At 49.5% G+C, this 26,272-nt stretch overlaps 1 protein-coding gene across 1 annotated transcript in view; it reads left to right on the forward strand.

The window, feature by feature from the left end:
- Window positions 1–22,351: 22,351 nt before the first annotated feature.
- The window catches only part of AP3S2 (adaptor related protein complex 3 subunit sigma 2), a 100,747-nt gene continuing 96,826 nt past the window's right edge, over window positions 22,352–26,272 (forward strand). The window contains exons 1-2 of the mRNA XM_075345912.1: window positions 22,352–22,716; window positions 24,465–24,556. Of these exons, the coding sequence (XP_075202027.1) occupies window positions 22,648–22,716; window positions 24,465–24,556 (161 nt within the window). The 5' untranslated portion in view covers window positions 22,352–22,647. The remainder of the gene's footprint in view (window positions 22,717–24,464; window positions 24,557–26,272) is intronic.

A 26,272-nucleotide genomic window follows, 5' to 3' on the forward strand; every position in this document is an offset into this window, starting at 1 on the left:
CTCCCTGCTCTCCTGGCTACAGTACACATGGGGTTAATTACCCGATGTGTACTGCAGCTACATGTGCAGGCAGCATGAGCCGGCACTGACAGCTGAGAGCGGCGGAGGCTCGTAACGAAGGTAAATATCGGGTAACCAAGGTAAGGGCTTCTTGGTTACCCGATGTTTACATTGGTTACCAGCGTCCGCAGATGCCGGCTCCTGCTGCCTGCACATTTAGTTGTTGCTCTGTCGCTGTCACACACAGCGATGTGTGCTTCACAGCGGAAGAGCAACAACTAAAAAATGGCCCAGGATATTCAGCAACGACCTCACAGCAGGGGCCAGGTTGTTGCTGGATGTCACACTAAGCAACATCGCTAGCAAGTTGTGCATCAGCAGCGATGTTGCTTAGTGTGACGGGACCTTTAAGGTGCCTCAGTATCTTAGACCTTTTGTTCGGAGATCATAGACCCTTTACATTCCAGGAAATGACAATCATAGGAGTCCCTGTTAGTTTTGGTTACTACCTGTTATCAGATACTTTACTTGTGGAAGGGTTAAACAGCATGCGGAGTCTATCTGTGACTCATGAAAGAACAAAGGTGTTAAAAAAAGAACAAGAAATACACAACAAGGAAAAATATCCTAGGGCAACAATAACTCTAAATTCGAAATGCAGTGTGGTGTGTTCCGAACTGCGCGCACCACCAGAAGTGCTATGAACTTCACTTTTTTCTGAGATTGGGAAAGTGGTTGATTACACAAGCATATTAGAGAAACACAACCTGCACCACATGAAATGTAGGGAATATCAATCAGGACGACATCCGTATCCCCCAACTATCCCCTCACAATTTGTCTAAACAGACCACTCCACCTCCTCCCTCACCAAACCACAGGACACATCCCCAGATGGGGATAGAGATGATGTGAACAAGGGTCCTCTGGCATGGCAGGCCTCACATGACATGACATAATCCATTCCTGGCCCCTCCCCCACCAACCCACACTTCCCCTCCTCCCAAAAAAAGTTCATTCATTCATTATCTTGGTATCATCTCACAAACAGCTCAGATAACAGTCCAGACCGTTTTAAGGGAAAGCGGGTAAGGGTATATACTACATCACCATTCACAAGTTATCACTGGGTTGCTTCACCTATTACGACCTGTTGACCTCTGGGATTTCGGTGACATTGTTCGGTTGTCCCCCTCTCGGTCTCCTCTTCTCTCTGCAGTTTTCGCCGTTTGAAAAAATACTGCAATGTCTCTTTCGGCGTCCCTTGCCGAGTTGTAGACAATGTTGACACCATCTTTTTGGAAAATCCTCAGTAATGCTGGGTACTGAAGTGTGAAGCTCTTCCTAGCTTGATGCAGAGACACACATATTTTGCTGAAAGCTCTTCTTTGCTTGGCCACATCTGCAGAATAATCCTCGAACAGAAGAAGTTTCATTCCTCTTATGAGCAATGGTTGGGTTCTCTTTCTGTAGGCCCTTATTATGTCAAACTTGTCGTTGTAGTCCAAAAATGTCATGATCACTTGGTGTGGTCTTGTCTGATCACCAGATTTTTGGGCATGGGAGCGAAGGTCTGGGCCCACCCTGTGAGCCCTTTCGACTCTACAGTCCTTATTAATTCCCAGAGCCGCCGGGAGATCTCTTTCACATAAGCGTTGAAGTTCGGCTACGGGAACAGCTTCAGATAGCCCCACCATTCTCAGGTTGCTCCGCCTGGACCTATTCTCGAGATCTTAAACCTTGTCCGCTAGGCGTTTCGTTTCTGCGACCGTTTCCTCTAACGGTGAGGACAGTTGCTTGTTATCTTCTTCTAGGGATGACACTCTCTGTTCCAACTCCTCTATCTGTCCTTTATGTTTGTTTAATTGCTCCTGAAAGTTGTGGAGGGCATTCTGGATAGCTTTCTCTATGGTTTTCTGGATCTCTGGCATGATATTAGCTGCAACCTCTGTTGCCATTGTTTTAAAGTCTACCGTTTGCATGTGCGTGTCAACTTTTGTTGCTGTCATTAGAGTGTTCGGTAGATTCACCCATAAAGGCATTGTGAAGCGGTTGAGATATATCAACAGAGACTTGTTCTTCCAGGGGGCTCGGTGCCATTTCTTCCTCCCCTTCGCTGCTGGCCCTGTCTCTTACGCGAGAGCAGGGCTGTGGAGTCGGTAAGCCAAACCTTCGACTCCGACTCCTCAAATTCTCTTGCACCGACTCCGACTCCGGCTCCGACTCTGACTCCGGCTCCGACTCCTACATATATTGCTTAGTTAGGTGAAAAATTTATTGTAGTACATGAATATGTGTATGTGAACATCAGACATTTAATAATTTTTATGATACGATAATCAAGATATTTGGATAGAACATAAAATATATTTATTGGAATACAACTTTAGAACACAAAAAACTGTAATAAATTGTAAATATGTAATACACTATGTAATATACAGTAGATTACATATATATCTTGTGTGTGTATATACACTGTGTATATATATATATATATATTACATATTTACAATTTATTAGTTTTTTGTGTTCTAAAGTTGTATTCCAATAAATATTTTATGTTCTATCCAAATATCTTGATTATTGTATCATAAAAACAATTAAATGTCTGATGTTCACATTGTACTACAATAAATTTTTCACTTAACCTCATAACGACGGCCGTACGACTTAAAGCGGCGGCAAAACAGGGTACTTATTCTGTTCCGCCGCTTTAAAGCGGCGGCCCGAAAAAACCCTGTAGCGCCCCCCAGCGACCGAAAATCTCGGGGGTTTCAGCTACCGGGGGTAGCTGAGACCCCCCAGATTATGAATCGGGGTGTTTTTTTTGGACCCCGATCATGTGATCGGCGGTATACACCGTATACCGACGAACACATGAAAAAAAAAGAAATGGCCGGTAAAACTGATTTCTTTTTCATCTGACATGATCAAACATGTCAGATGAGAAAGAAATCTAACCCCCTAGTGCCCCCAAAGCCCCCGGTACCGGAGAGTCCCCCCACCCCCACCCCTACCCCCACCGGACATCCAAAATGGCGCCGAAGCGCACAGAAAACTGCCGCCGGCGCCGACTCTGCAGTCATTTCCCTCCGATCTGAAATGATCAAACATTTCAGATCGGAGGGAAATGTCCTCCCCCTGACCCCTCCTCCGGTCCACCGGAGCCCTCTGGTCACCGGAGCCCCCTCCGGTTCTCCAGAGCCACCACCCCCCTCCCCCCTCCGGAGCGTGGAAGATGGCGGCGCACAGCGCGCGGCCGCCTTCATTCTGCTCTTTCTGCCGCATGTGACACGTCACATGCGGCAGAAAGGTGTCCCCAGGTCCCACTAGGTCACCCCCCGTCACCCCCCCCCCCCCCAAGCCCCCGGTTATACGTTACCTGTCTGCCGCTCCGGGCCCGCGATCGCCGCCTCCTTCTTCTTCAATGCTGGCGGCGCATGCGCAGACAGTGGCTGTCAGCTGGATCCCTGCAAGCAGGAATCCTGCTGACGTCGCTGATGCACAGGCTCCACTGTGGACCGGGGGAGGGTGAGTGCAGTGATCTGCAGCCACACTCCTCACATGGAGAGGCTGCTGTTCCAGAAAATGGGGGGTACGTTCTGTGAGCGTGCCCCTCATATTCTGGAATGAGGTTACTGCAGGTCACTCTGCCCTAGGTTGGACCGGGGCAGTGTGAGTGCAGTATTCTCAGATTACTGCACCCACACTGCTCATGGAGAGCTTGCTCTTCCAGAAAATGGGGGATACGTTCCCTGAACGTGCCCCCCATATTCTAGAAGATCCAGAGCCGGCGTGGGACCTCCAAAATGGATTATAGCGACCGGAATTTCTTTATTTTCAATAAATTGGTAAAAGAGGAATGTTTCGGGGAGTGTTTTTTCAAATAAATTTTTTTTTTGTCTTTTTTTTTTCTATTACTGACTGGGTTAGTGATGTCGGGTATCTGTTCAGATGCCGTGACATCACTAACCCCAGGGCTTGATGCCAGGTGACATTACAGCTGGTATCAACCCCATATATTACCCCGTCTGCCACCGCACCAGGGCGCGGGATGAGCTGGGGCGAAGCGCCAGGATTGGCGCATCTAATGGATGCGCCACTTCTGGGGCGGCTGCGGCCTGCTATTTTTAGGCTGGGAAGAGTCCAATAACCATGGCTCTTCCCACCCTGAGAATACCAGACCCCAGCTGTCTGCTTCACCTTGGCTGGTGATCTAATTTGGGGGGGACCCCACGTTTTTTTTTTTTTTTAAAAAACGCCTGGGGAGCCCTCCAAATTGATCACCAGCCAAGGTGAAGCTGTCAGCTGTGGTTTGCAGGCTACAGCTGTCTGCTTTACCCTAGCTGGCTATCAAAAATAGGGGGGACCCCACGTCGTTTATTTTAATTATTAATTTTTTGGGGGGCTAAATACAAGGCTAGGCACCCTTTAGTGCCACATGAAAGGCACTAAAGGGCGCCAGCTTAGAATATGCAGGGGAATGGGACGTTATATTTGTTTGACATCTATCCATTCATCCATTGTAGCATTTTACGCTGTGTGCCCACAATCAGGGTTTGCAGCGTTTTGGGCGCAGAGTGTTTTCCCTGCGTCCATAGCGCTGCATTGTGCAGTAGAAGCACAGTGGAAGGATTTTTAGAAATCCCATGCCCAATGTGCTTCTTTTCTCCGCAGCATAAACCGACCTGTGGCGCAGCTTCCCGAGCCTCAGCATGTCAATTTATGCTGCGGAGATGAGTGTTCTCTGCAGGTAGCATAGAGCTCCACAGCGGCCTGAACCCAAATCGTGGGCTTGGGCAGCTGCGTTCTCCCGTGGACAACACTCACATCTCTGCAGGAGGCTGACACTGTGTACTAGATGCCGTGTCGCTGGATCATGGCCACATAGCCTAACAGTGAGACATTTGTTGCTACAGCAACATTTTTGTGAAGTACCTGTGGATTCAAAATGCTTACTATACTCCTGAATAAAATCCAGTTTCCAAAATGGGGTCACTTGTGGGGGTTTTCTGATGTATAGGTACCCAAGGGGCCCTGCAAATGTGACATGGTGCCCGCAATTTATTTCAACTTTTCCAGAATTCAAATGGTGCTCCCTCCATTCCAAGCCCTCTCATTTATCCAAACAGAGGTTTTTGGCCACATGTGGGGTATCCCTGTGCTCATAAGACATTGGATAACAACCTGTGGGGTCCACGGTTTGTTGTTGTCTCTTGAAAAAGTGAGAAATTTGATGCTAAAGCAACAGTTTTGTGAAAAAAATGAAAATTTTCAATATGGCAACCTAAGCTTATCAAATTCTGTGAAGTACTCGTGGATTCAAACTGCTCACTATACACCTTGATAAAAGCCTTGAGGTGTCTTGTTTCCAGAATGAAGTCACTTGTGGGGGACCGCCACTGTTTAGGCACCTCAGGGGCTCTCCAAATGCAACCTGGCGTCCGCTATTGATTCCAGCCAATTTTGCAGTCAAATGGCACTCCTTCCCTTCCGAGCCCTGCCATGCGCCCAAACAGTTGATTTCCACCACATATAAGGTATCGCCAAACTCAGGATAAATTGCACAATAAATGTTATGCTGAATTTTTTCCTTTTACTCTTGTAAAAAAAAAAGCTACCTGGTTGAAATAACAATTTTGTGGTAAAATTTTATTTTTTTTTTTTCATGGCTCAACGTTATAAAATTCTGTGAAGCACCTGGGGGTTCAGGGTACTCACCAAACATCTAGATAAATTCCTTGAGGGGCCTAGTTTCCAAAATGGGGCCACTTGTGCGGGGTTTCTGCTGTTTAGGTACCTTAGGGGACCTCCAAATGCGACATGGTGCCCGCAATCTTTTTCAGCCAAATTTCCTTTCTAAAATTCAAATATTGCTCCTTTCGTTCCAAGCCCTCCCATTTGTCCAAACAAAGGTTTCAGACCACATGTGAGGTATCACCGCGCTCATAAAAAAGTGGTTAACAAACCTTGAGGTCAAATTTTTGGAATTACCTCTTGAAAAAGTGAGAAAATTGATGCTAAAGCAACATTTTTGAGAAAATTATTAAAATTTTCAATATGACAACGTAACGTTAACAAAATCTGTGAAGTACCTGTGGATCCAAAATGCTCACTATACCCCTAGATAGAAGCCTTGAGGGGTCTAGTTTCCAAAATGGTGTCACTTGTGAGGGATTTCTTCTGTTTAGGTACCTTAGCGGACATCTAAATGCAACATGGTGCTCGCAATCTATTTCAGCCAAATTTGCTTTCCAAAATTCAAATATTGCTCCTTCTGTTCCGAGCCCTCCCATTTGTCCAAACAGAGGTTTCTGACCACATGTGGGGTATCGGCGCGCTCATAAGAAAGTGGGGAACAAGTTTTGAGGTCCATTTTGTTGTGTTATTTCTTCTAAAAGTGAATAAATTTGGGTTAGAGCAACATTTTTAGGTAAAATTTAATTTTTGCTTTTTTTCATTCCACATTGCTTTTGTTCATGTGAAGCACCTGAAGGGTTAATAAACTTCTTGAATGTGGTTTTGAGTACTTTGGGGGGTGCAGTTTTTAGAATGGTGTCACTTTTGGGTATTTTCTGTCATCTAGGCCTATTGAAGTCACTTCAAATGTGATGTGGTCCCTAAAAAACTGGTTTTGTAAATTTTGATGTAAAAATGAGAAATTGCTGATAAACTTTGAACCCCTCTAACTTCCTAACGAAAAAAAAATTTGTTTCCAAAATTGTGCTGATGTAAAGTAGACATGTGGGAAATGTTATTTATTAACTATTTTGTGTCACAGAAATCTCTGGTTTAACGGTATAAAAATTCAAAAGTTGAAAATTGCTAAATTTTCAAAATTTTTGCCAATATTCAATTTTTTTCATAAATAAACACAAAAAATATTGTCCTAAATTTGGTACTAACATGAAGTCCAATATGTGACGAAAAAACAATCTCAGAATCACCGGGATCCGTTGAAGCGTTCCAGAGTTATAACCTCATGAAGTGACACTGGTCAGAATTGCAAAATTTGGTCTGGTCATTAAGGTGAAAATTAGCTCCGTCACTAAAGGGTTAAATATAAGCATTATACTAAATGTTATTATTTAGTAAAATATTCAGCACATTCTGCATTGCACTCCTGTCCCCAATTTATTATATATTTTAGGAGTCGGAGTCGGTGCATTTTATACCGACTCCGACTCCACCAAAATGAGCTCCGACTCCGACTCCACGACTCCGACTCCACAGCCCTGCGCGAGAGTAGTCCATTTTTTGTGCACTACGTAGGAGGTACCGCTCCATAAATCACAGGTCTGTATGTTGTAAAAGCACCGTACCTTTAACGAGGGGAGACAATAAATTGTAGTGTGAGGGTCTTAGTATATGAGTGGCTTACTGTCAGCTCCTTCAGAAGCCAGCAATCAATTTACAAGATGCAGTACTGTATGATGGCCACAAGAGGGAGGTAGTATCCTGCAGATGACTCTGTGTGAGATGCACTTTATTGTTTCACCCACTAGATGTCTCACTTCCTGCTTCCCGGGGATCCAGTAGTCGGGCAGTTTTCTAAGAGAAAAAAAAAATTAAATAAATGGAGGTTTCCCGACCAGAAATCTCTCTCCAGCCTGTGTCAGTGCTCAGCATGCAGCTTTCTCTGCCCTCCCGACCTCCAGCAATCCTCTCTCTTCAGCACAGGTGAGGGCACAACTTAGCACAGTCTAGGGGGGGGCAGAGGGATACCAGTGGGACCTCAACCAGCAGTTCAGTGATCCGTGCTACCCGAGGTAGGGGGAAGGGGGGAGCGTGGACCACCCCGACCTACCCCTGATAGTCTCTGTCCCTGGCCTCAGCTCTTAATGGCAGGCTCCGGCCCAGCACTGCTGTGTTCTGTCTTCCTCACTGTAATCTGGCCAGAGCGAGGGATATCAGCGGCAGTCTCCACAGCTGGAGTCCTGGGTCAGGGGATCCTCCGGTCTCTACCCCAGTGCAGTGCGTCTGCCAGACCCTCAATCTGTCTCTCACCCAGCTTTTTCTCAGGGAGTCTCTTGCAGAGGCAGCTATCCCTCAGCAGCTGTGTCTTTGGGGTGTTTGATGGGCACAGATCCGTCCCTGATTCTTAGTATGATCTCTTGAAGGTGCAGGAGCTCCTCACCACACGTCCTACATCCTCAGCGCCGGAACAGGAAGTCCAACCACTTTGTTTTTTGTTGCAATACCACACTATCTGAACATCTGTCAAGCAGTGCAGAACTTATCCTTCTCAATACCTTCACCGTTATTTCTCAGCTCAGCGAGTCCATGGTTCTGCAGCAGCTGATTGATGGCTTTCCATTTTGTTTTTCAGCTCCAAGGTGAGCATACACCACTATATCCCGGATAAGACCCTATTGCGCTGTTTTCCTTTCAACTTATAATTTGTAGTACATAGCGTCACTGGCGGTCTCCAATGAAGGCCAGTCTGGACTTCATAGAAGTACTAAGATGTAATATAAAAATAGGAGGACTAGAGTCAAAAGAGTGCCATAAAGTGAAATGTAATTTTATTAATTTACAATAGTAACTTGTGCAAACAGCAAGAAAGAAGATAAAATCACAAGGGGGTGTGAAAATATGTGATCAGGATCAACAGACTAATAAATAATCAGGAATGACTAATTCGAAACAGCATAAATGAGGCAGAGGGGGGATATCAGAGCAATCATAATAGAAAATTGTACATATAAAGTGCATGTGCATATAATGGTCTGCTCGGACGCCCCCAAATGCATTATTGTAGCATGATTCAATCCAATAGGTATTACAATAGGTACAAAGAAAGTGGCCAATGCATATTAAAGTGGCTAGTGCATGATCCCGAAAACATAAAGAGAAGGCTCCCCCATACCCCACCAACGTACGTTTCGCCTATATGAGCGCCGTGCTCAAATTCGGCTTCCTCAGGGAGGGAGAAGGCAGCACTATGCTCGTTGCAATCCAGGGGTTTTTGTTATGGAGCGCACACAGACTTCCGTGTACGTCACATCCTCCAGTGACGCGCGCGCACGCCGGCAACGTCCCGATAGGGGCGGGCCAGCCGTCGGGTGGCAACACGCACGCAAGTACTAAGATGGCAGAAGGCCACCAACTGCCATGGTAACCTCTCAATTCTCACAATTGCATTGTAAGAGGCCAATGGGAGCTAGTGAGCACATGCAACCACACGAGTCATTTAAATACCACTGTCAGTGATTGACAGCAGCATTTAAATAAACAGAAGTGATTGGACCAAGCTCAGGTCGCTGCTGCAGGCAGATGCAAGTTACAACACAGCCAGTTTCCGCCCATTGTGTAGCCAGCTCTGCTTCGGACCCTGCTCCATACATTGCCCTCTTGACTTATACTTGACTAGTTGTAATGGGATTATCATGAAATAAAAACAATGAAAACATATATTTTGAATTTGGTGATTTCAGGGTATCTTGCCTAGCTGTAGATCTCTGCAGTTCATCCAGAGTGATCATGGGCCTCTTGGATGCATCTCTGATCAGTCTTCTACTTATTTGAGATGACATTTTTGAGGGACATCCGGGTCTTGGTAGTTCTTCAGTGATATGATACTCTTTCCATTTCAATACGATCGCTTACACAGTGCTTCTTGGGATGTTTAAAGTTGTGGAAATCTTTTTGTAACCAAGTCCGGCTATAAACGTCTCCACAACAGTATCACGGACCTGCCTGTTGTGTTCCTTGGTCTTCATGATGCTCTCTGCACTTTAAACAGAACACTGAGACTATCACAGAGTAGGTGCATTTATACGGAGACTTGATTACACACAGATGGCTTATATTTATCATCATCAGTCATCATTGGATCATTCAAAGATCCTCAATGAACCTCTGGAGTGAGTTTGTTGCACTGATAGTAAAGGAGACGAATAATATTGCACACCCCAATTTTCAGATTATTCTTTTTTACAAAAGTTTAAAATAAGCAATACATTTTGTTCAACTTCACAATTGTGTCCACTTGTTTTTGATTCTTCACCGTAGCATTAAAATTTTTATCTTTGTTTGAAGCCTGAAATGTGGGAAAAGGTTGAAAAATTCAAGGGGGCCGAATACTTTCGCAATGCACTGTGTGTAATATATTATATGCACACACACCCACCCTCCTGAATGAGACTGCTGATGCACATCAATGATTTTTTTTTCCTGAAGGAGAATTGACTCCGAAATGCATAGAATAAGAACACTAGCATTTCTTCGACGTTCGTCTTATTCACTTGCCAGCGCGGTGTTAGCCCCTTTCTTCCTCCATGTTATCTCTCCTATCTTATTTAACATCTAATCTAATCCACCTCCTACAGAGACATTGGAGAAATGGCCAGACTGCTTTTTCATGCAGAAAAAAGCTACATGTGGAAAAAAAAAGCAATCTAAGAATCACTGGGATATGTAAAAACGTTCCAGAGTTATTAAGGCCTCTGCCACACTCACGTGCCTCCAGTACATGATTGGCAGTTTTTTCACGTACCGGAGACACGTACACACGTGGACCAATGTTACCCTATGGTAACAGGTACATTAACGTAAATCCACACGGAATGTGTCTGTGTGGATTGTACGTTATTGCGTGTTTAAAAACAGCCGACATGTCCACGTATCCTCCGGCATCACGGGTGTCACACGGCCCGTACCTGTACCACACGGATGTAGTGTGGATGCGGTCCCATGTGACACGCACCGGAGAAGCACGTGTCTTTATTATAAAATACAAAAACAAATACTCACCTCCTTCTTCCCTGCAGAATCTTCTGCAGTAAACTGTTGCTGCCGGCCGGCACTCATTATGAGCGTGTAAAGGAGGTGTGTGTGCTGTCACAGGTGCTGATCTCCGCCCCTCCGGAAGCAACATCAGCGTGGAGTGGGCGTGGATGGAGCCGAAGATCAGTACCCTGGACAGCAGCGAGGACCACGTGAGTATGTAAATTACCGGTTCTCCGTGTGTTATCGCGGATAGCACATGGAGAACACACGTGGACCGCACGTACCGGAGACACGTACTTACCTCACGCAACACGAAGGGAAAATACGTGTCTCGCGGCACGTGCATGATTTTCACGTGAGTGGCACAGGCCTAACACACAGAGTAATATATAACCTCATATTTTTGCATACTTACAAATTTTGGCAAATACTCCATATATCATGATGATGATGATTTAGGAGACTGATGTAGATTATAAATATGTGAATGTAGCCTGAGGCTGAGTTCAGATGGCCATGTGTTATATCAGTGTTCTGTCCGTGTGCTCAATGGACAACACACTTCTCCAATTTTACCCAGTGTGCCTGCACATACCAATAATTTTTCATATCGACCAATTTACAGACCATACATAGGACCTGATTTAACCCCAGTTAAGATGAGGCTGGTTTTGGCACATGGAGAGGTAGGACATTTGTGATGCGAGACCCTCCATATTTAGGTACACCTTGACGTCATTGGATGGTTTTGTGCTGTTTGTTAAAAAAAAAAATGCTAACTATGTACCTATATTTTTAATGTTATAGCAATATTGGAATTCATGTACACATACTCACTAAAGTCATGTCATCCTACCGATGATGTTCAGGGATGAGATGGAGGCGACAATTGGGATTCAAAGCTTGATCCTTTTGTATACACATGCAATAATCTGCCACCAAAGGTGTCGGCGGTTGGAGGTATATATTGGGAAATCTTCCCAATGTATACATGTGCAAACACAGTGTGAACGCAGCCTGACATGTCATGTGTAATGTAATCCTCCCTGTTCAGTATAAGTATCTCCCAGTAGATGGCGGCATCTCCCCACTATCTGAAAAGTCATAGATTTTCATTACACATTGCTGGGTGCACGGAGTCTTATGACTGTGGCTTTCATTTTTTTCAGTCTCCTAAGGGTACTTTCACACTTGCGTTTTTTTCCCTTCCGTCACAATCCGCCTATTTGGAAAACAGCGGAATCCGTTAACGGATTCCGCTGTTTCCCATAGACTTGTATGGATGACGGTTAGTGCCAAAAGTACCTGCGTTGCTTCTGCTGGCCGACGCTGCGTTGCTTCCGCCGGGGACGGAAGGAACGCAGCATGTACCGTTTTTTGAGTGGCGGAATCCTCTATTTTTTCACTGCTCATGCTTTTTTTATTTATCACAGAAACTTTATTTAGTCTCTCGGTGGCCGAACGTTCAGCTGTGCAGCCGGCATGTGAGAGCTCTCAGCTGAGCGCCTGGCCGCTGGCATGTGAGAGCTCTCAGCTGAGCGCCCGGCGGCATGTGAGAGCTCTCAGCTGAGCGCCCGGCCGCCGGCATGTGATAGCGCTCAGTTGAGTGCCCGGCCGCCGGCATGTGATAGCGCTCAGCTGAGTGCCCGGCCGCCGGCATGTGAGAGCGCTCAGCTGAGCGGCCTTTAGGCCGGTTTCAAGTACGTGTGACATCCGTTTTTAACACGGATGCCACACGTACCCATGTTATTCTATACTGGTACTTACACGGCTGTGTTTTCACATGGACCGTGTGACCTCTCGTGGCCCCGCACGCACACACGCAGACATGTTCGTTTTTTCTCTGGCAGCTCGGGTGTCACATGGATCACACACTACTGTGATCCGTGTGACATCACTGTGACATGTACCGGAGTAAACACGTGTCTTTTAAATAAAAAGATTTTCTATATTCACCTGCATCCAGGCTGTTTTCTTCTTCTCTGCTGTCTCCTGCTTCAAATTATATTCACTTAATATGCACTGCACTGAGGAGCTGGAAGCCGGAGCATCACTGGGGACTTCAGTGCCGGGGACAGCACTGCTCGGGACAGGCGAGTATCCAGGTGTGTGTGTGTGTGTGAAGACATATGATTCTGTCTGTGTTCAGTGTATACATGCATGTGTGCTATGTGTGTGTATGTACTTGGTGTATCCATGTGTGTCTGCTATGTGTATACATACTGTATGTGCTCAGTGTATACATGGTATACATGTGTGTGGGTGTGTAGTGAGGACCTAGAAGCCAGAGCATCGCGGGGACAGCATCGGGGACTCATCAAAGTTCCCAATAAACTCTGATACAAGTAAAATATATCTTTGTACCGTGTTAGCCAGTAGAGATAAAAAAATTTTGTTTAAAAGAACAGAGACCTGAGTAGTCTGGAAAGCTTGCAATTATTACCATCTTTTCAGTTAGCCATTAAAAGATATCAACCACTGAGGACTCTCTGTTCTTTTAAACAATAAACTCTGATGATCCAGTGAAGTCACCGTCCTGACACCCGCTGTAGCCCGGGGGTGTCATCAGGATGTCATCAGAGGTCATTGGGAACTCCAATGACCTCCTGGACGTGACTGCACACACACTGCTTTGTGAATATTCACCTGTCCCCGTGAGCTGCGATGCTGTCCTCGGCGGTGCTGTACCCAGTGATGCTTCGGCTTCCAGGTCCTCAGTGCAGTGAATAATCAATGAATATAATGAGTGGCGGTCAGGAGCGGGAGGCAGCAGAGCCAAAGAAAACACCGCTGGATACAGGTAAATATAGAATATCTTTTTATTTCACAGACACACGTTTACTCCGGTACGTGTGACACATAAGCAAACACAGATGTCACATGTGTGACACACGTATAACCATAATCATGCGTGTGACTTGTACCTGATTAAACACGGACGTCTGAAACCGGCCTAAGATGGTCCTGTACAGTAGCGGACAATTTCTTTAATCATATTGTGTGTGTAAAAAAACCCACCCAATTATTATAACAGTTTCTTTTTGGTGAACTCTTGCCGTGGTTGTTTACATTCACTATGGGATCCCTGACAAAGGACGCACAGTCCTTTGAAACGCGTTGGTTTTTTGGAACCAGCGTGAGCCCGTAGTGCTCACCACCTGACCTTGTGAAGTCACACACTACTCCATACGCGACTCCATTACAGCCAGGACATCACCAGCCGGCGTGCTCTGGCCTGTATTGCGCTTTTTGCCACCTGCTCTGCACAACTAACTCTGGGAGAGGCCACACTTGCATTCAGTCTTTCACTCTTCAACCCTCCGGTTTGTGAGTAAGTGAAACTTATGTTGTGTGTCTTTGTCTCCACTGTGCAGCTCTGGTCCATGATATAAAGAAGCAATACTATTGACACTTAGTTTATTACCATCGTGTACCTCCTTGGGTATTATGTATCCAGCATCTTTATATGTAATCCCCATTGGATACACGGTGTTCTACTTATCACCTTATCTTAATCATTTTATTTAGGTGGTTTCCACACAGGGCCACTTTATCACTAGCGGCTCCACCATCTCTGTAGTGCCGGTGCTCAATTTACATACCTTTCTAAATTATGTTGTTGGCCAAATACACAATAAGTTATTGTTCCGGTACCATTACTCCTCTCAGGGCCCGTGCCCACAGTCCGTGTTAGCAGCGTTTTGGATTCAGTGTGTTTTCACTGCGTCCAGAATGCTGCGTTGTACAGTACAAGCACAGTAGATGGGATTTATAGAAATCTTCTGCCCACAGTGCCTCTTTTTAACGTTGCATAATCTGACCTACGGCGCGGCTTTCTGAGCCTCAGCATATCAATTTATTCTTGCTGAGATGCAAGTGTTCTTAGCGGAGAACACAGCGAAAATATGTTGCGTCCAAAATCTTGATCGTGGGCACGAACACTGTGTTCTCCCGCCCAGGACTCTAAAGCAGGGGTGGGGAACCTTTTTAATGCCGAGGGCCATTTGGAATTTTCTACCAACCTTCGGGGGCCGCACAAAACTATCAACTTAAAATTACCCTGCTATACTTAGTCAAACAATTAACTCATCGTGGCGGCTGAAGCTTCTTGTTTTTGGTGCGGCTATATTATTCAATATTGATCTTATTGCTTCTCACAACTGTTTTTCCACGTTTGTGTCAGCTGGGACTGCTGTAAATACATCACAGGAGATGCTGAGGGCATATACATCACAGGAGATGCTGAGGGCATATACATCACTGGGGAGGGCTGGAAGGAATATACATTGCTGGGAGAACTAGACATCACTGGGGAGGGCTGGGAGGACTAGACATCACTGGGGAGGGCTGGGAGGACTAGACATCACTGGGGAGGGCTGGGAGGACTAGACATCACTGGGGAGGGCTGGGAGGACTAGACATCACTGGGGAGGGCTGGGAGGACTAGACATCACTGGGGAGGGCTGGGAGGACTAGACATCACTGGGGAGGGCTGGGAGGACTAGACATCACTGGGGAGGGCTGGGAGGACTAGACATCACTGGGGAGGGCTGGGAGGACTAGACATCACTGGGGAGGGCTGGGAGGACTAGACATCACTGGGGAGGGCTGGGAGGACTAGACATCACTGGGGAGGGCTGGGAGGACTAGACATCACTGGGGAGGGCTGGGAGGACTAGACATCACTGGGGAGGGCTGGGAGGACTAGACATCACTGGGGAGGGCTGGGAGGACTAGACATCACTGGGGAGGGCTGGGAGGACTAGACATCACTGGGGAGGGCTGGGAGGACTAGACATCACTGGGGAGGGCTGGGAGGACTAGACATCACTGGGGAGGGCTGGGAGGACTAGACATCACTGGGGAGGGCTGGGAGGACTAGACATCACTGGGGAGGGCTGGGAGGACTGGACATCACTGGGGAGGGCTGGGAGGACTGGACATCACTGGGGAGGGCTGGGAGGACTGGACATCACTGGGGAGGGCTGGGAGGACTGGACATCACTGGGGAGGGCTGGGAGGACTGGACATCACTGGGGAGGGCTGGGAGGACTGGACATCACTGGGGAGGGCTGGGAGGACTGGACATCACTGGGGAGGGCTGGGAGGACTAGACATCACTGGGGAGGGCTGGGAGGACTAGACATCACTGGGGAGGGGTGGGAGGACTAGACATCACTGGGGAGGGGTGGGAGGACTAGACATCACTGGGGAGGGGTGGGAGGACTAGACATCACTGGGGAGGGGTGGGAGGACTAGACATCACTGGGGAGGGGTGGGAGGACTAGACATCACTGGGGAGGGGTGGGAGGAGGACTAGACATCACTGGGGAGGGGTGGGAGGACTAGACATCACTGGGGAGGGCTGGGAGGACTAGACATCACTGGGGAGGGCTGGGAGGACTAGACATCACTGGGGAGGGCTGGGAGGACTAGACATCACTGGGGAGGGCTGGGAGGACTAGACATCACTGGGGAGGGCTGGGAGGACTAGACATCACTGGGGAGGGCTGGGAGGACTAGACATCACTGGGGAGGGCTGGGAGGACTAGACATCACTGGGGAGGGCTGGGAGGACTAGACATCACTGGGGAGGGCTGGGAGGACTAGACATCACTGGGGAGGGCTGGGAGGACTAGACATCACTGGGGAGGGCTGGGAGGACTAGACATCACTGGGGAGGGCTGGGAGGACTAGACATCACTGGGGAGGGCTGGGAGGACTAGACATCACTGGGGAGGGCTGGGAGGACTAGACATCACTGGGGAGGGCTGGGAGGACTAGACATCACTGGGGGGGGCTGGGAGGACTAGACATCACTGGGGAGGGCTGGGAGGACTAGACATCACTGGGGAGGGCTGGGAGGACTAGACATCACTGGGGAGGGCTGGGAGGACTAGACATCACTGGGCAGGGCTGGGAGGACTAGACATCACTGGGGAGGGCTGGGAGGACTAGACATCACTGGGAAGGGGTGGGAGGACTAGACATCACTGGGGAGGGCTGGGAGGACTAGACATCACTGGGGAGGGCTGGGAGGACTAGACATCACTGGGGAGGGCTGGGAGGACTAGACATCACTGGGGAGGGCTGGGAGGACTAGACATCACTGGGGAGGGCTGGGAGGACTAGACATCACTGGGGAGGGCTGGGAGGACTAGACATCACTGGGGAGGGCTGGGAGGACTAGACATCACTGGGGAGGGCTGGGAGGACTAGACATCACTGGGGAGGGGTGGGAGGACTAGACATCACTGGGGAGGGGTGGGAGGACTAGACATCACTGGGGAGGGCTGGGAGGACTAGACATCACTGGGGAGGGCTGGGAGGACTAGACATCACTGGGGAGGGCTGGGAGGACTAGACATCACTGGGGAGGGCTGGGAGGACTAGACATCACTGGGGAGGGCTGGGAGGACTAGACATCACTGGGGAGGGCTGGGAGGGCTGGGAGGACTAGACATCACTGGGGAGGGCTGGGAGGACTAGACATCACTGGGGAGGGCTGGGAGGACTAGACATCACTGGGGAGGGCTGGGAGGACTAGACATCACTGGGCAGGGCTGGGAGGACTAGACATCACTGGGCAGGGCTGGGAGGACTAGACATCACTGGGGAGGGCTGGGAGGACTAGACATCACTGGGGAGGGCTGGGAGGACTAGACATCACTGGGGAGGGGTGGGAGGACTAGACATCACTGGGGAGGGCTGGGAGGACTAGACATCACTGGGGAGGGCTGGGAGGACTAGACATCACTGGGGAGGGCTGGGAGGACTAGACATCACTGGGGAGGGCTGGGAGGACTAGACATCACTGGGGAGGGCTGGGAGGACTAGACATCACTAGGGAGGATTATATATCACTTGGGAGGGCTGGGAGAAATTTAAGGACATTGCTAGGGGTTCTGACATACCAGGGGGGCACAGGCAGCAGTGTGAAGGCCGCAGGGGCATAGGCAGCAGTGTGGAGGCCACAGGGGCACAGGCTGCCGTGGGGAGGCCACAGGGGCACAGGCTGCCGTGGGGAGGCCACAGGGGCACAGGCTGCCGTGGGGAGGCCACAGGGGCACAGGCTGCCGTGGGGAGGCCACAGGGGCACAGGCTGCCGTGGGGAGGCCACAGGGGCACAGGCTGCCGTGGGGAGGCCACAGGGGCACAGGCTGCCGTGGGGAGGCCACAGGGGCACAGGCTGCCGTGGGGAGGCCACAGGGGCACAGGCTGCCGTGGGGAGGCCACAGGGGCACAGGCTGCCGTGGGGAGGCCACAGGGGCACAGGCTGCCGTGGGGAGGCCACAGGGGCACAGGCTGCCGTGGGGAGGCCACAGGGGCACAGGCTGCCGTGGGGAGGCCACAGGGGCACAGGCTGCCGTGGGGAGGCCACAGGGGCACAGACTGCCGTGGGGAGGCCACAGGGGCACAGGCTGCCGTAGGGGAGAGTGAGGAGCACAGGCTGCCGTGGGGGAGAGTGAGGAGCACAGGCTGCCGTGGGGGAGAGTGAGGAGCACAGGCTGCCGTGGGGGAGAGTGAGGAGCACAGGCTGCCGTGGGGGAGAGTGAGGAGCACAGGCTGCCGTGGGGGAGAGTGAGGAGCACAGGCTGCCGTGGGGGAGAGTGAGGAGCACAGGCTGCCGTGGGGGAGAGTGAGGAGCACAGGCTGCCGTGGGGGAGAGTGAGGAGCACAGGCTGCCGTGGGAATGCACGAGGAGGACGGGACACTGCACGGAGAACAGGCTGCAGTGGGAATGCGCAAGGTGGATGGGACGCTGCACGGAGCACAGGCTGAAGTGGGGATGTGCAGGGGCACACACAGGCATGGGAGCACAAACACACCTGTCGGACGCTGAGGTAGTAGCTTCTCTTCTGTGGAAAAAGAGCGAGTTGAGCGCTAACTCCACCCACAAAGTACGTCCTCACGCTAGCATGAGGACGTAAGCCATACAGGGTTTAAAGGGCCAGCAGCAAGCAAGACGCTGCTGCCTCCCGAGCTCTGTGGACTGTGCAATGTGCCCGGGGGCCGCAGAAAAGGTCATGGCGGGCCGCATACGGCCCGCGGGCCGGAGGTTCCCCACCCCTGCTCTAAAGGTACCGTCACACATAACGAGATCGCTAGCGAGATCGCAGCTGAGTCACGGTTTCTGTGATGCAGTAGCGATCCCGTTAGCGATCTCGTTATGTGTGACACTTACCAGCGATCAGGCCCCTGCTGTGAGATCTCTAGTCGTTGCAGAATGGTCCAGGCCATTTTCTTCAAAGGCGATGTCCTGCTGGGCAGGACCCATCGCTGTGTTTGACACTGTGTGACAGGGTCACAGTGACTGCCGAGATTGTTACACAGGTCGCTACTGCGACCTGTATTGTTCCTGCATCTGACTGTGTGACATCTCACCTGCGACCTCCCAGCGACTTACCTGCGATCCCTATCAGGTCGCATCGTTTTCGGGATCACTGGTAAGTCGTTGTGTGTGACTGGACCTTTACATCTCGGAAAAGAAATTGCACTGTGTCCAGAACACCAGGAAGTCTGATCATGGGCACGTACCATTACACATTAACCCAAAACCATCTGACGACAGTGATAATCTGAGCAATGCTATTGCCCAAGAGGACCACCGAAGGGATCTCAAAGGATCTATGTCCAAGACTTTAGCAACATCTCACCATTACAACTTATTACGTATCCACAGGTGGAGCTCTCACCACACCACAGGTATGCCCACTGTTCACGAGCAAGGGATCGTTTGTGTGACTGCTGGTGTATTCAGTTGATGGATACAGGACTCCCATCTTATGATCCATGGGTGTCTCAGGTGTGAGACCCCCCAGTGATCAGAGCCGTAAGCAGGCTTTACACGCTACAATTTATCTAACGATGTGTCGGCGGGGTCACGTCGTAAGTGACGCACATCCGGAATCGTTAGTTACATTGTAGCGTGTGAAACCTCCGTGCGATTATGATTGAACGTTAAAATGTTGATCGCATGCACGTCGTTCAATTACTAAAAATTGAACGTCAGGTTGTTCAATGTTCCCGAGGCAGCACACATTGCTCCGTGTGACACCCCGGGAACGATGAACAGATCTTACCTGCGTCCCGCCGGCAATGCGGAAGGAAGGATGTGGGCGGGATGTTTACGTCCCGCTCATCTCCGCTCCTCCGCTTCTATTGGCCGGCTGCCGCGTTACATCGCTGTGACGCCGAACGTCCCTCCCACTCCAGGAAGTGGATGTTCGACGCCCACATCGAGGTCGTATGGAAGGTAAGTACGTGTGACGGGAAATAATTGTTTGTGTGACACGGTCAACAAATTGAATGTGCCGCACATACGATGGGGGCGGGTCACATCGCATACCATATCGTATGCGAAATTGTAACGTGTAAAGCAGCCTTTAGACTTCCATATCCTGTGACCAGCTGTAATTATGGGACACCTTTTAATGTCCTATAAGTAGTGAATTGGGGCTGCCATGGACAAGACTTGTATTTCCTGATTATCCCACAGCCGCTCAATCAGACTGAGATCTGGGGAATTGGGAGAAATACGACAGGTTCTAACTCTTTTCCGTGATCCTCAAACCATTTCTTCTGCAGGGTGGCATGGCACAGTATCCTGCAGAGATTGAATACCACTGGGATGAAGTAGAGTACTTGGACAAAACAACACCCATCTGAACACCAGAACCCGAGGCTTCCCAGCGGAGCATTGCTGAGCATCACGCTACCTCCCCACCATGCCTTTTACCATATTATATATTTTCACATCTTGCCATGTGGCAAGCAATGGGCATGCATCTGATCAGCCACATGATCTAGAAGACTTGGGCACTTTCTTCCAATTTTCCAGGTTTCAACTCCTGGTGCCCACTGTAGGCACTTTTGGAAATGGACAGGAAGCATCAGAAACCAATGTTCTTCACGTCACCTGTTCATGGCTGTTTTGGCTGATAGGTGTAAATCACCCATACTTTGTCTTAGGCTAGTTTCACACTTGCGTTGAACGGCATCCGTTGCATTGTGTTGTGTGTATGCGTTGCATATAGTGGTACAACGGATCGTACAAAACAACGGAATCCGTTATAGTTTTTTTTTTCTTGACTTTACACATCTGGGCATGCGCAGTTGTTTAAAGACGGATGCATTTACGGAATCCGTCAAATGGCAGATTCTAACGGAATCCGCCACCATAGACGTCCATTATAAAAACGGACGCCGACAGAATCCGCCACTCTGCGTCATTTTAATGCACGATAAACGGTACATGCTGCGTTCCTTCCGCCTGGCGGAAGCAACGCAGTGTCGGCCAGCAGAAGCAACACAGATCCATCAGTCGCAATCAGTCGTCCATACATGTCTATGGGATGCAGCGGAATCCGTTAACGGCGGATTGCGACTGAAGGAAAAAAAACGCAAGTGTGAAACTAGCCTTACCTTCCATGCAGGTTTGTGATATGTTTTGCAAAAGTAAGTTTTCTTACATTGAAAGGAGGTTCTCACCCCTACACTCCTAAACCTACGATAATAGTATTAACTGGTGCTCCTCTAAAGATTCTTGATGTGATGAAGATGTCACATTACGACTATGCAATTTGGTCATTTTTCTGATGCGGTAAATTCAAAACAAGAAAGCGGCGGAGACACCATCACATGTTTCTCAACGCTGGCAGGAAACTAGCCAGGTCTTTCACCAGGAAGGAACAACCATGGGAAGGGCAGTCTCCAGTCAAGGACACCACCTATACCAAACATGGTATCCATCCACAGACAGCTGTTTCAGGGTATTTGCCCCTCATCAGTGTGGAGTAGGAAACTGGCTAGTGGGAGCATTGCCTAGTAGTTTTCTGATGCGATGTCCGTGCTGTCAGCACCGCAGCGGCCAGTGACTGGATGCTATAGTCGTGATAGGACACGAGATGTTATCGAACGGCGAGTGTGTAGGGAGATTTCGTTAGAGGCAAGAAGCCTCTTGTCTATTGATGACGAAGCACTACCATGCTCGGGTCTCATGAGCAGTTTGACATTGGGATGGGGCGACTCCAGTACCCGAGTATAATGGAAGTCAGTGGAGGACTCTAGCATTTTTCAGGACGATCTTCCAGGAAAAGTGCTCGAGTTTCCCCATTGACTTCCATTATACTTGGTACACGAGTGTCCGACCTGTTCGGTTTGAACACCCAGCATAGTAATGCTCGCTCACCTCTACTATTAGCCCCTTGCAGATGGCAGACATGAGTGCAGCCTGTATATCGGGTGTGTGAATGCCCAGGAGCCGAACATGCTTCATACAGGGCGGGTGAAGCGTGCATTATACAGCAGCGACCAGAACTTGTGCGAATTGCTGCTGTTTAACCATTAGATGCAGTTTTCCATGTGTAACAGCGGCGTTTAAACGGTTGTTCCTATCTCTGTGTGAGCCCGGTCATCGGCAGAGCGCCGGCGGGCATTGCAGCCATCTTGGTGCTCCCACGATGCCCACAGCTCGGCCTCACAGGTCATTTACAAACACTGCAATATTGGAGTGTCTTGCAGGCTTTGTAGAGTACACTGACATGATCACACAGAAATGGAATAACGGCCGCTTTTCCCAATTCCCATTTCTCCCCGATTTTCAGAGCATAATGCAGCCGTGCACCAGTACAGCCGCCCACAAAGCGCCCCTCATACGGCGCTGTGCACGGGGAAGGAGCGAGGAAAACGAGAATACATGGCGGTAATAGCAGCACCATCAGTCACAAGAAGGCCGGTAACGTGCGGGGAAGGAATGAGCGCTGCGTCCACCGGGAGGGCACGGAGGCGCTGAGCCCAGGAACAGCACGGACCGGAAACACCTCCGCCGGGGGAAGCTTCCGCTGTGACACCGGGACCGGATGTGTGTTCCTGGCTGGGAGCAGGAATATTAGTGCCAGAGCCACAGTCAGGATGATAAAGGCCATTCTGGTGTTCAACAATCATGGGAAGCCGCGGTTCATGCGCTTCTACCAGCACTTTGTGAGTCACCGGGAGTGGCCAGACCACCATATAGTGCACTGACCCCCAGTGTTGTTGTGCTCTGCACTGAACCCCCCCCAGTGTTGTTTTGCTCTTCTCTGCACTGAACCCCCTCCAGTGTTGACCCCCCAGTCACGTTTTGCATTGTGCTGACCCCCCCCAGTGTTGTTCTGTTCTGCTTTTAACCCTCGGTGCCGTACAGTTCTCTTCTATTCTACCCTCAGTGCCTACCGTTATTTTCTGCTGCGCTCTGTCCTCTCGGTGCTGTACTGTTCTTTTCTGCTGCACTCTCCTCTGACCCCTTGGTGTTCTGCTCTGCTGTCCTCTAACCCATTGGTGTTCTGCTCTGCTGTCCTCTAACCCCTTGGTGTTCTGCTGCGCTCTCCTCTAACCCCCTTGGTGTTCTGCTGCGCTCTCCTCTGACCCCTTGGTGTTCTGCTCTGCTGTCCTCTAACCCCTTGGTGTTCTGCTCTGCTGTCCTCTAACCCCTTGGTGTTCTGCTCTGCTGTCCTCTAACCCCTTGGTGTTCTGCTCTGCTGTCCTCTAACCCCTTGGTGTTCTGCTCTGCTGTCCTCTAACCCCTTGGTGTTCTGCTCTGCTGTCCTCTAACCCCTTGGTGTTCTGCTCTGCTGTCCTCTAACCCCTTGGTGTTCTGCTCTGCTGTCCTCTAACCCCTTGGTGTTCTGCTCTGCTGTCCTCTAACCCCTTGGTGTTCTGCTCTGCTGTCCTCTAACCCCTTGGTGTTCTGCTCTGCTGTCCTCTAACCCCTTGGTGTTCTGCTCTGCTGTCCTCTAACCCCTTGGTGTTCTGCTCTGCTCTCCTCTAACCCCTTGGTGTTTTGCTCTGCTCTCCTCTAACCCCTTGGTGTTCTGCTCTGCTCTCCTCTAACCCCTTGGTGTTCTGCTCTGCTCTCCTCTAACCCCTTGGTGTTCTGCTCTGCTCTCCTCTAACCCCTTGGTGTTCTGCTCTGCTGTCCTCTAACCCCTTGGTGTTCTGCTCTGCTCTCCTCTAACTCCTTGGTGTTCTGCTCTGCTCTCCTCTAACCCCTTGGTGTTCTGCTCTGCTCTCCTCTAACCCCTTGGTGTTCTGCTCTGCTCTCCTCTAACTCCTTGGTGTTCTGCTCTGCTCTCCTCTAACCCCTCGGTGTTCTGCTCTGCTGTCCTCTAACCCCTCGGTGTTCTGCTCTGCTGTCCTCTAACCCCTCGGTGTTCTGCTCTGCTGTCCTCTAACCCCTCGGTGTTCTGCTCTGCTGTCCTCTAACCCCTCGGTGTTCTGCTCTGCTGTCCTCTAACCCCTTGGTGTTCTGCTCTGCTCTCCTCTAACCCCTTCGTGTTCTGCTCTGCTCTCCTCTAACCCCTTGGTGTTCTGCTCTGCTCTCCTCTAACCCCTTGGTGTTCTGCTCTGCTCTCCTCTAACCCCTTGGTGTTCTGCTCTGCTCTCCTCTAACCCCTTGGTGTTCTGCTCTGCTCTCCTCTAACCCCTTGGTGTTCTGCTCTGCTCTCCTCTAACCCCTTGGTGTTCTGCTCTGCTCTCCTCTAACCCCTTGGTGTTCTGCTCTGCTCTCCTCTAACCCCTTGGTGTTCTGCTCTGCTCTCCTCTAACCCCTTGGTGTTCTGCTCTGCTCTCCTCTAACCCCTCGGTGTTCTGCTCTGCTGTCCTCTAACCCCTTGGTGTTCTGCTCTGCTCTTTCCCCCCCTGTTGCTCTGCTCCTTGTCCTCTCGCTCACTATCTTGTGCGCTTTCTTGTAGAGTGAAGAGATGCAGCAGCAGATAGTGAGGGAGACCTTCCACCTGGTGTCCAAGAGGGATGACAATGTCTGCAACTTCCTGGAGGGAGGAAGGTACAGCTGTGAGAACGTGTATTCTGTCATGTGGTGCCCCATATGACCATCACCATATCACACCCTATGAAGGTGATGGCCATAGACATACCTGGCTGACCCACCACTGACCACGTTTGTTCAGATAAACAGCTCTCCACAGAGATGTGCAGGAGCCGGCAGGACGTGCCTTTATGCTGGGAAATTAGAATTATAATAAGGATTGTGTACAATGTGTAGCTGCCGGGTGCTACGTCTGCCCCCTATGTGCGCTGCTGACAAGGCTGTAGGGAGCAGTTGGCCATGGCCCTGTCAGCATCACCCGGCTTCACTTGCTAGTTTCATATACTTACGGTGCCTTTTTATAGGGATTGTCCCCACTTACATAATAAAAGTCCATAGCAGAGATCATGCCGAGGTCACTGCTACAATTACCTGTGTAACACAAGTCATTTGTAAGAATTTTCTATTGGTTTAACCCTTATAATCATTGCCAGTGACACAATCTGTACGTCGTAGCACCGAAACAGTAGGAGATGGGGTGAGGGAGAGCCGAAGTTTTTTATATGGGTTGTCCAGTCTAAAATAAGTCTGCAGTCTCTCTATGTGTCTCTCTATGTGACTGCAGACTGATCAGATCCCCAGCGTACACCCTGTGCAAGAATTTGTTGGTTTCTGAGCCTGCAACGGCACTCACGTGACCACATTTGTGTGCTATGCATGTTCCCAGGCAGAACCCGAATAGTGGGCGCTGCCTTGCTCAAAACAAATTTATTAAGCAAGGCCATGCCTACTAGTCTGATGTGCCCACCAGGGCTGTGGAGTCTGTAAGCCAAACCTTCGACTCCGACACCTCAACTTCCCTTACTCCGACTTCACCAAAATGAGCTCCGACTCCACAGCCCTGGTGCCCACGCCATACGTTTGTATTGAGTGAGGCTGCGCCCCTGGTTCTGGCCAGGAACATGCATAGTGCACACTTGTGGTCATGTGACCGCCATTCCCGGCTCAGAAACCAGCGACTTCTCGTAGTACACAGTACGCTGGAGGGAATTGATAAGTCTGCAGTCACATAGTGATACATAGAGTGACTCTGCAGACTTACCATTTTAGACCAGAAAGCCACTTTAATGCTAGGGTCACATCACCTTATTTTTTTCTCATCTGAGAAAATCGGTCCAATTACTTGTAATTAGAGATGGAGAAGATCATAAAAAAATTCTCCATTGTGTTAGTTTGTGAAATTCGCATCGCACTTGGATTTCATCTGAGTATTGTCCGTTTTTGGTTTTTTTTCACAGACCCTTTGACTTCCATGGCCTAGTGTGATGGTCTAGTGCAAAACAATGTTTTGTCAGATCACTCTCGGACCGAAAATACAATTGCCCTAAGGTTTTTGATAGCTCAGTTGCATGAACTCTCAATTTACCTATAGGAGAAGAAGAGATGGGAATGAAAGATATACATATAAGGTTAAAGTGAGCCTGTCAGGTCCAGTAGGCACCCAGAACCACGAGCAGTTCTGGCTGCATATCGCTAATCCCTGCCTAACCGTCCCTGTATACACTAGCATAGATAAAGAGAGCTTTACAAAAAGTATTTCTAAAGATCCTTTACCGTATTCTAATAAGCGATGGGACTAGTCCCCTGGGCGTTGCTTTCCTGGCTAGTTGGTTCCATTAGCATGTTAGTACGCCCCTGTTGGTGTGCTAACATGCTAATGAATATGCAGCATCA

Source organism: Anomaloglossus baeobatrachus, chromosome 4 (genome assembly GCF_048569485.1).
Source record: "Anomaloglossus baeobatrachus isolate aAnoBae1 chromosome 4, aAnoBae1.hap1, whole genome shotgun sequence".
NCBI classification, from domain to species: domain Eukaryota; kingdom Metazoa; phylum Chordata; class Amphibia; order Anura; family Aromobatidae; genus Anomaloglossus; species Anomaloglossus baeobatrachus.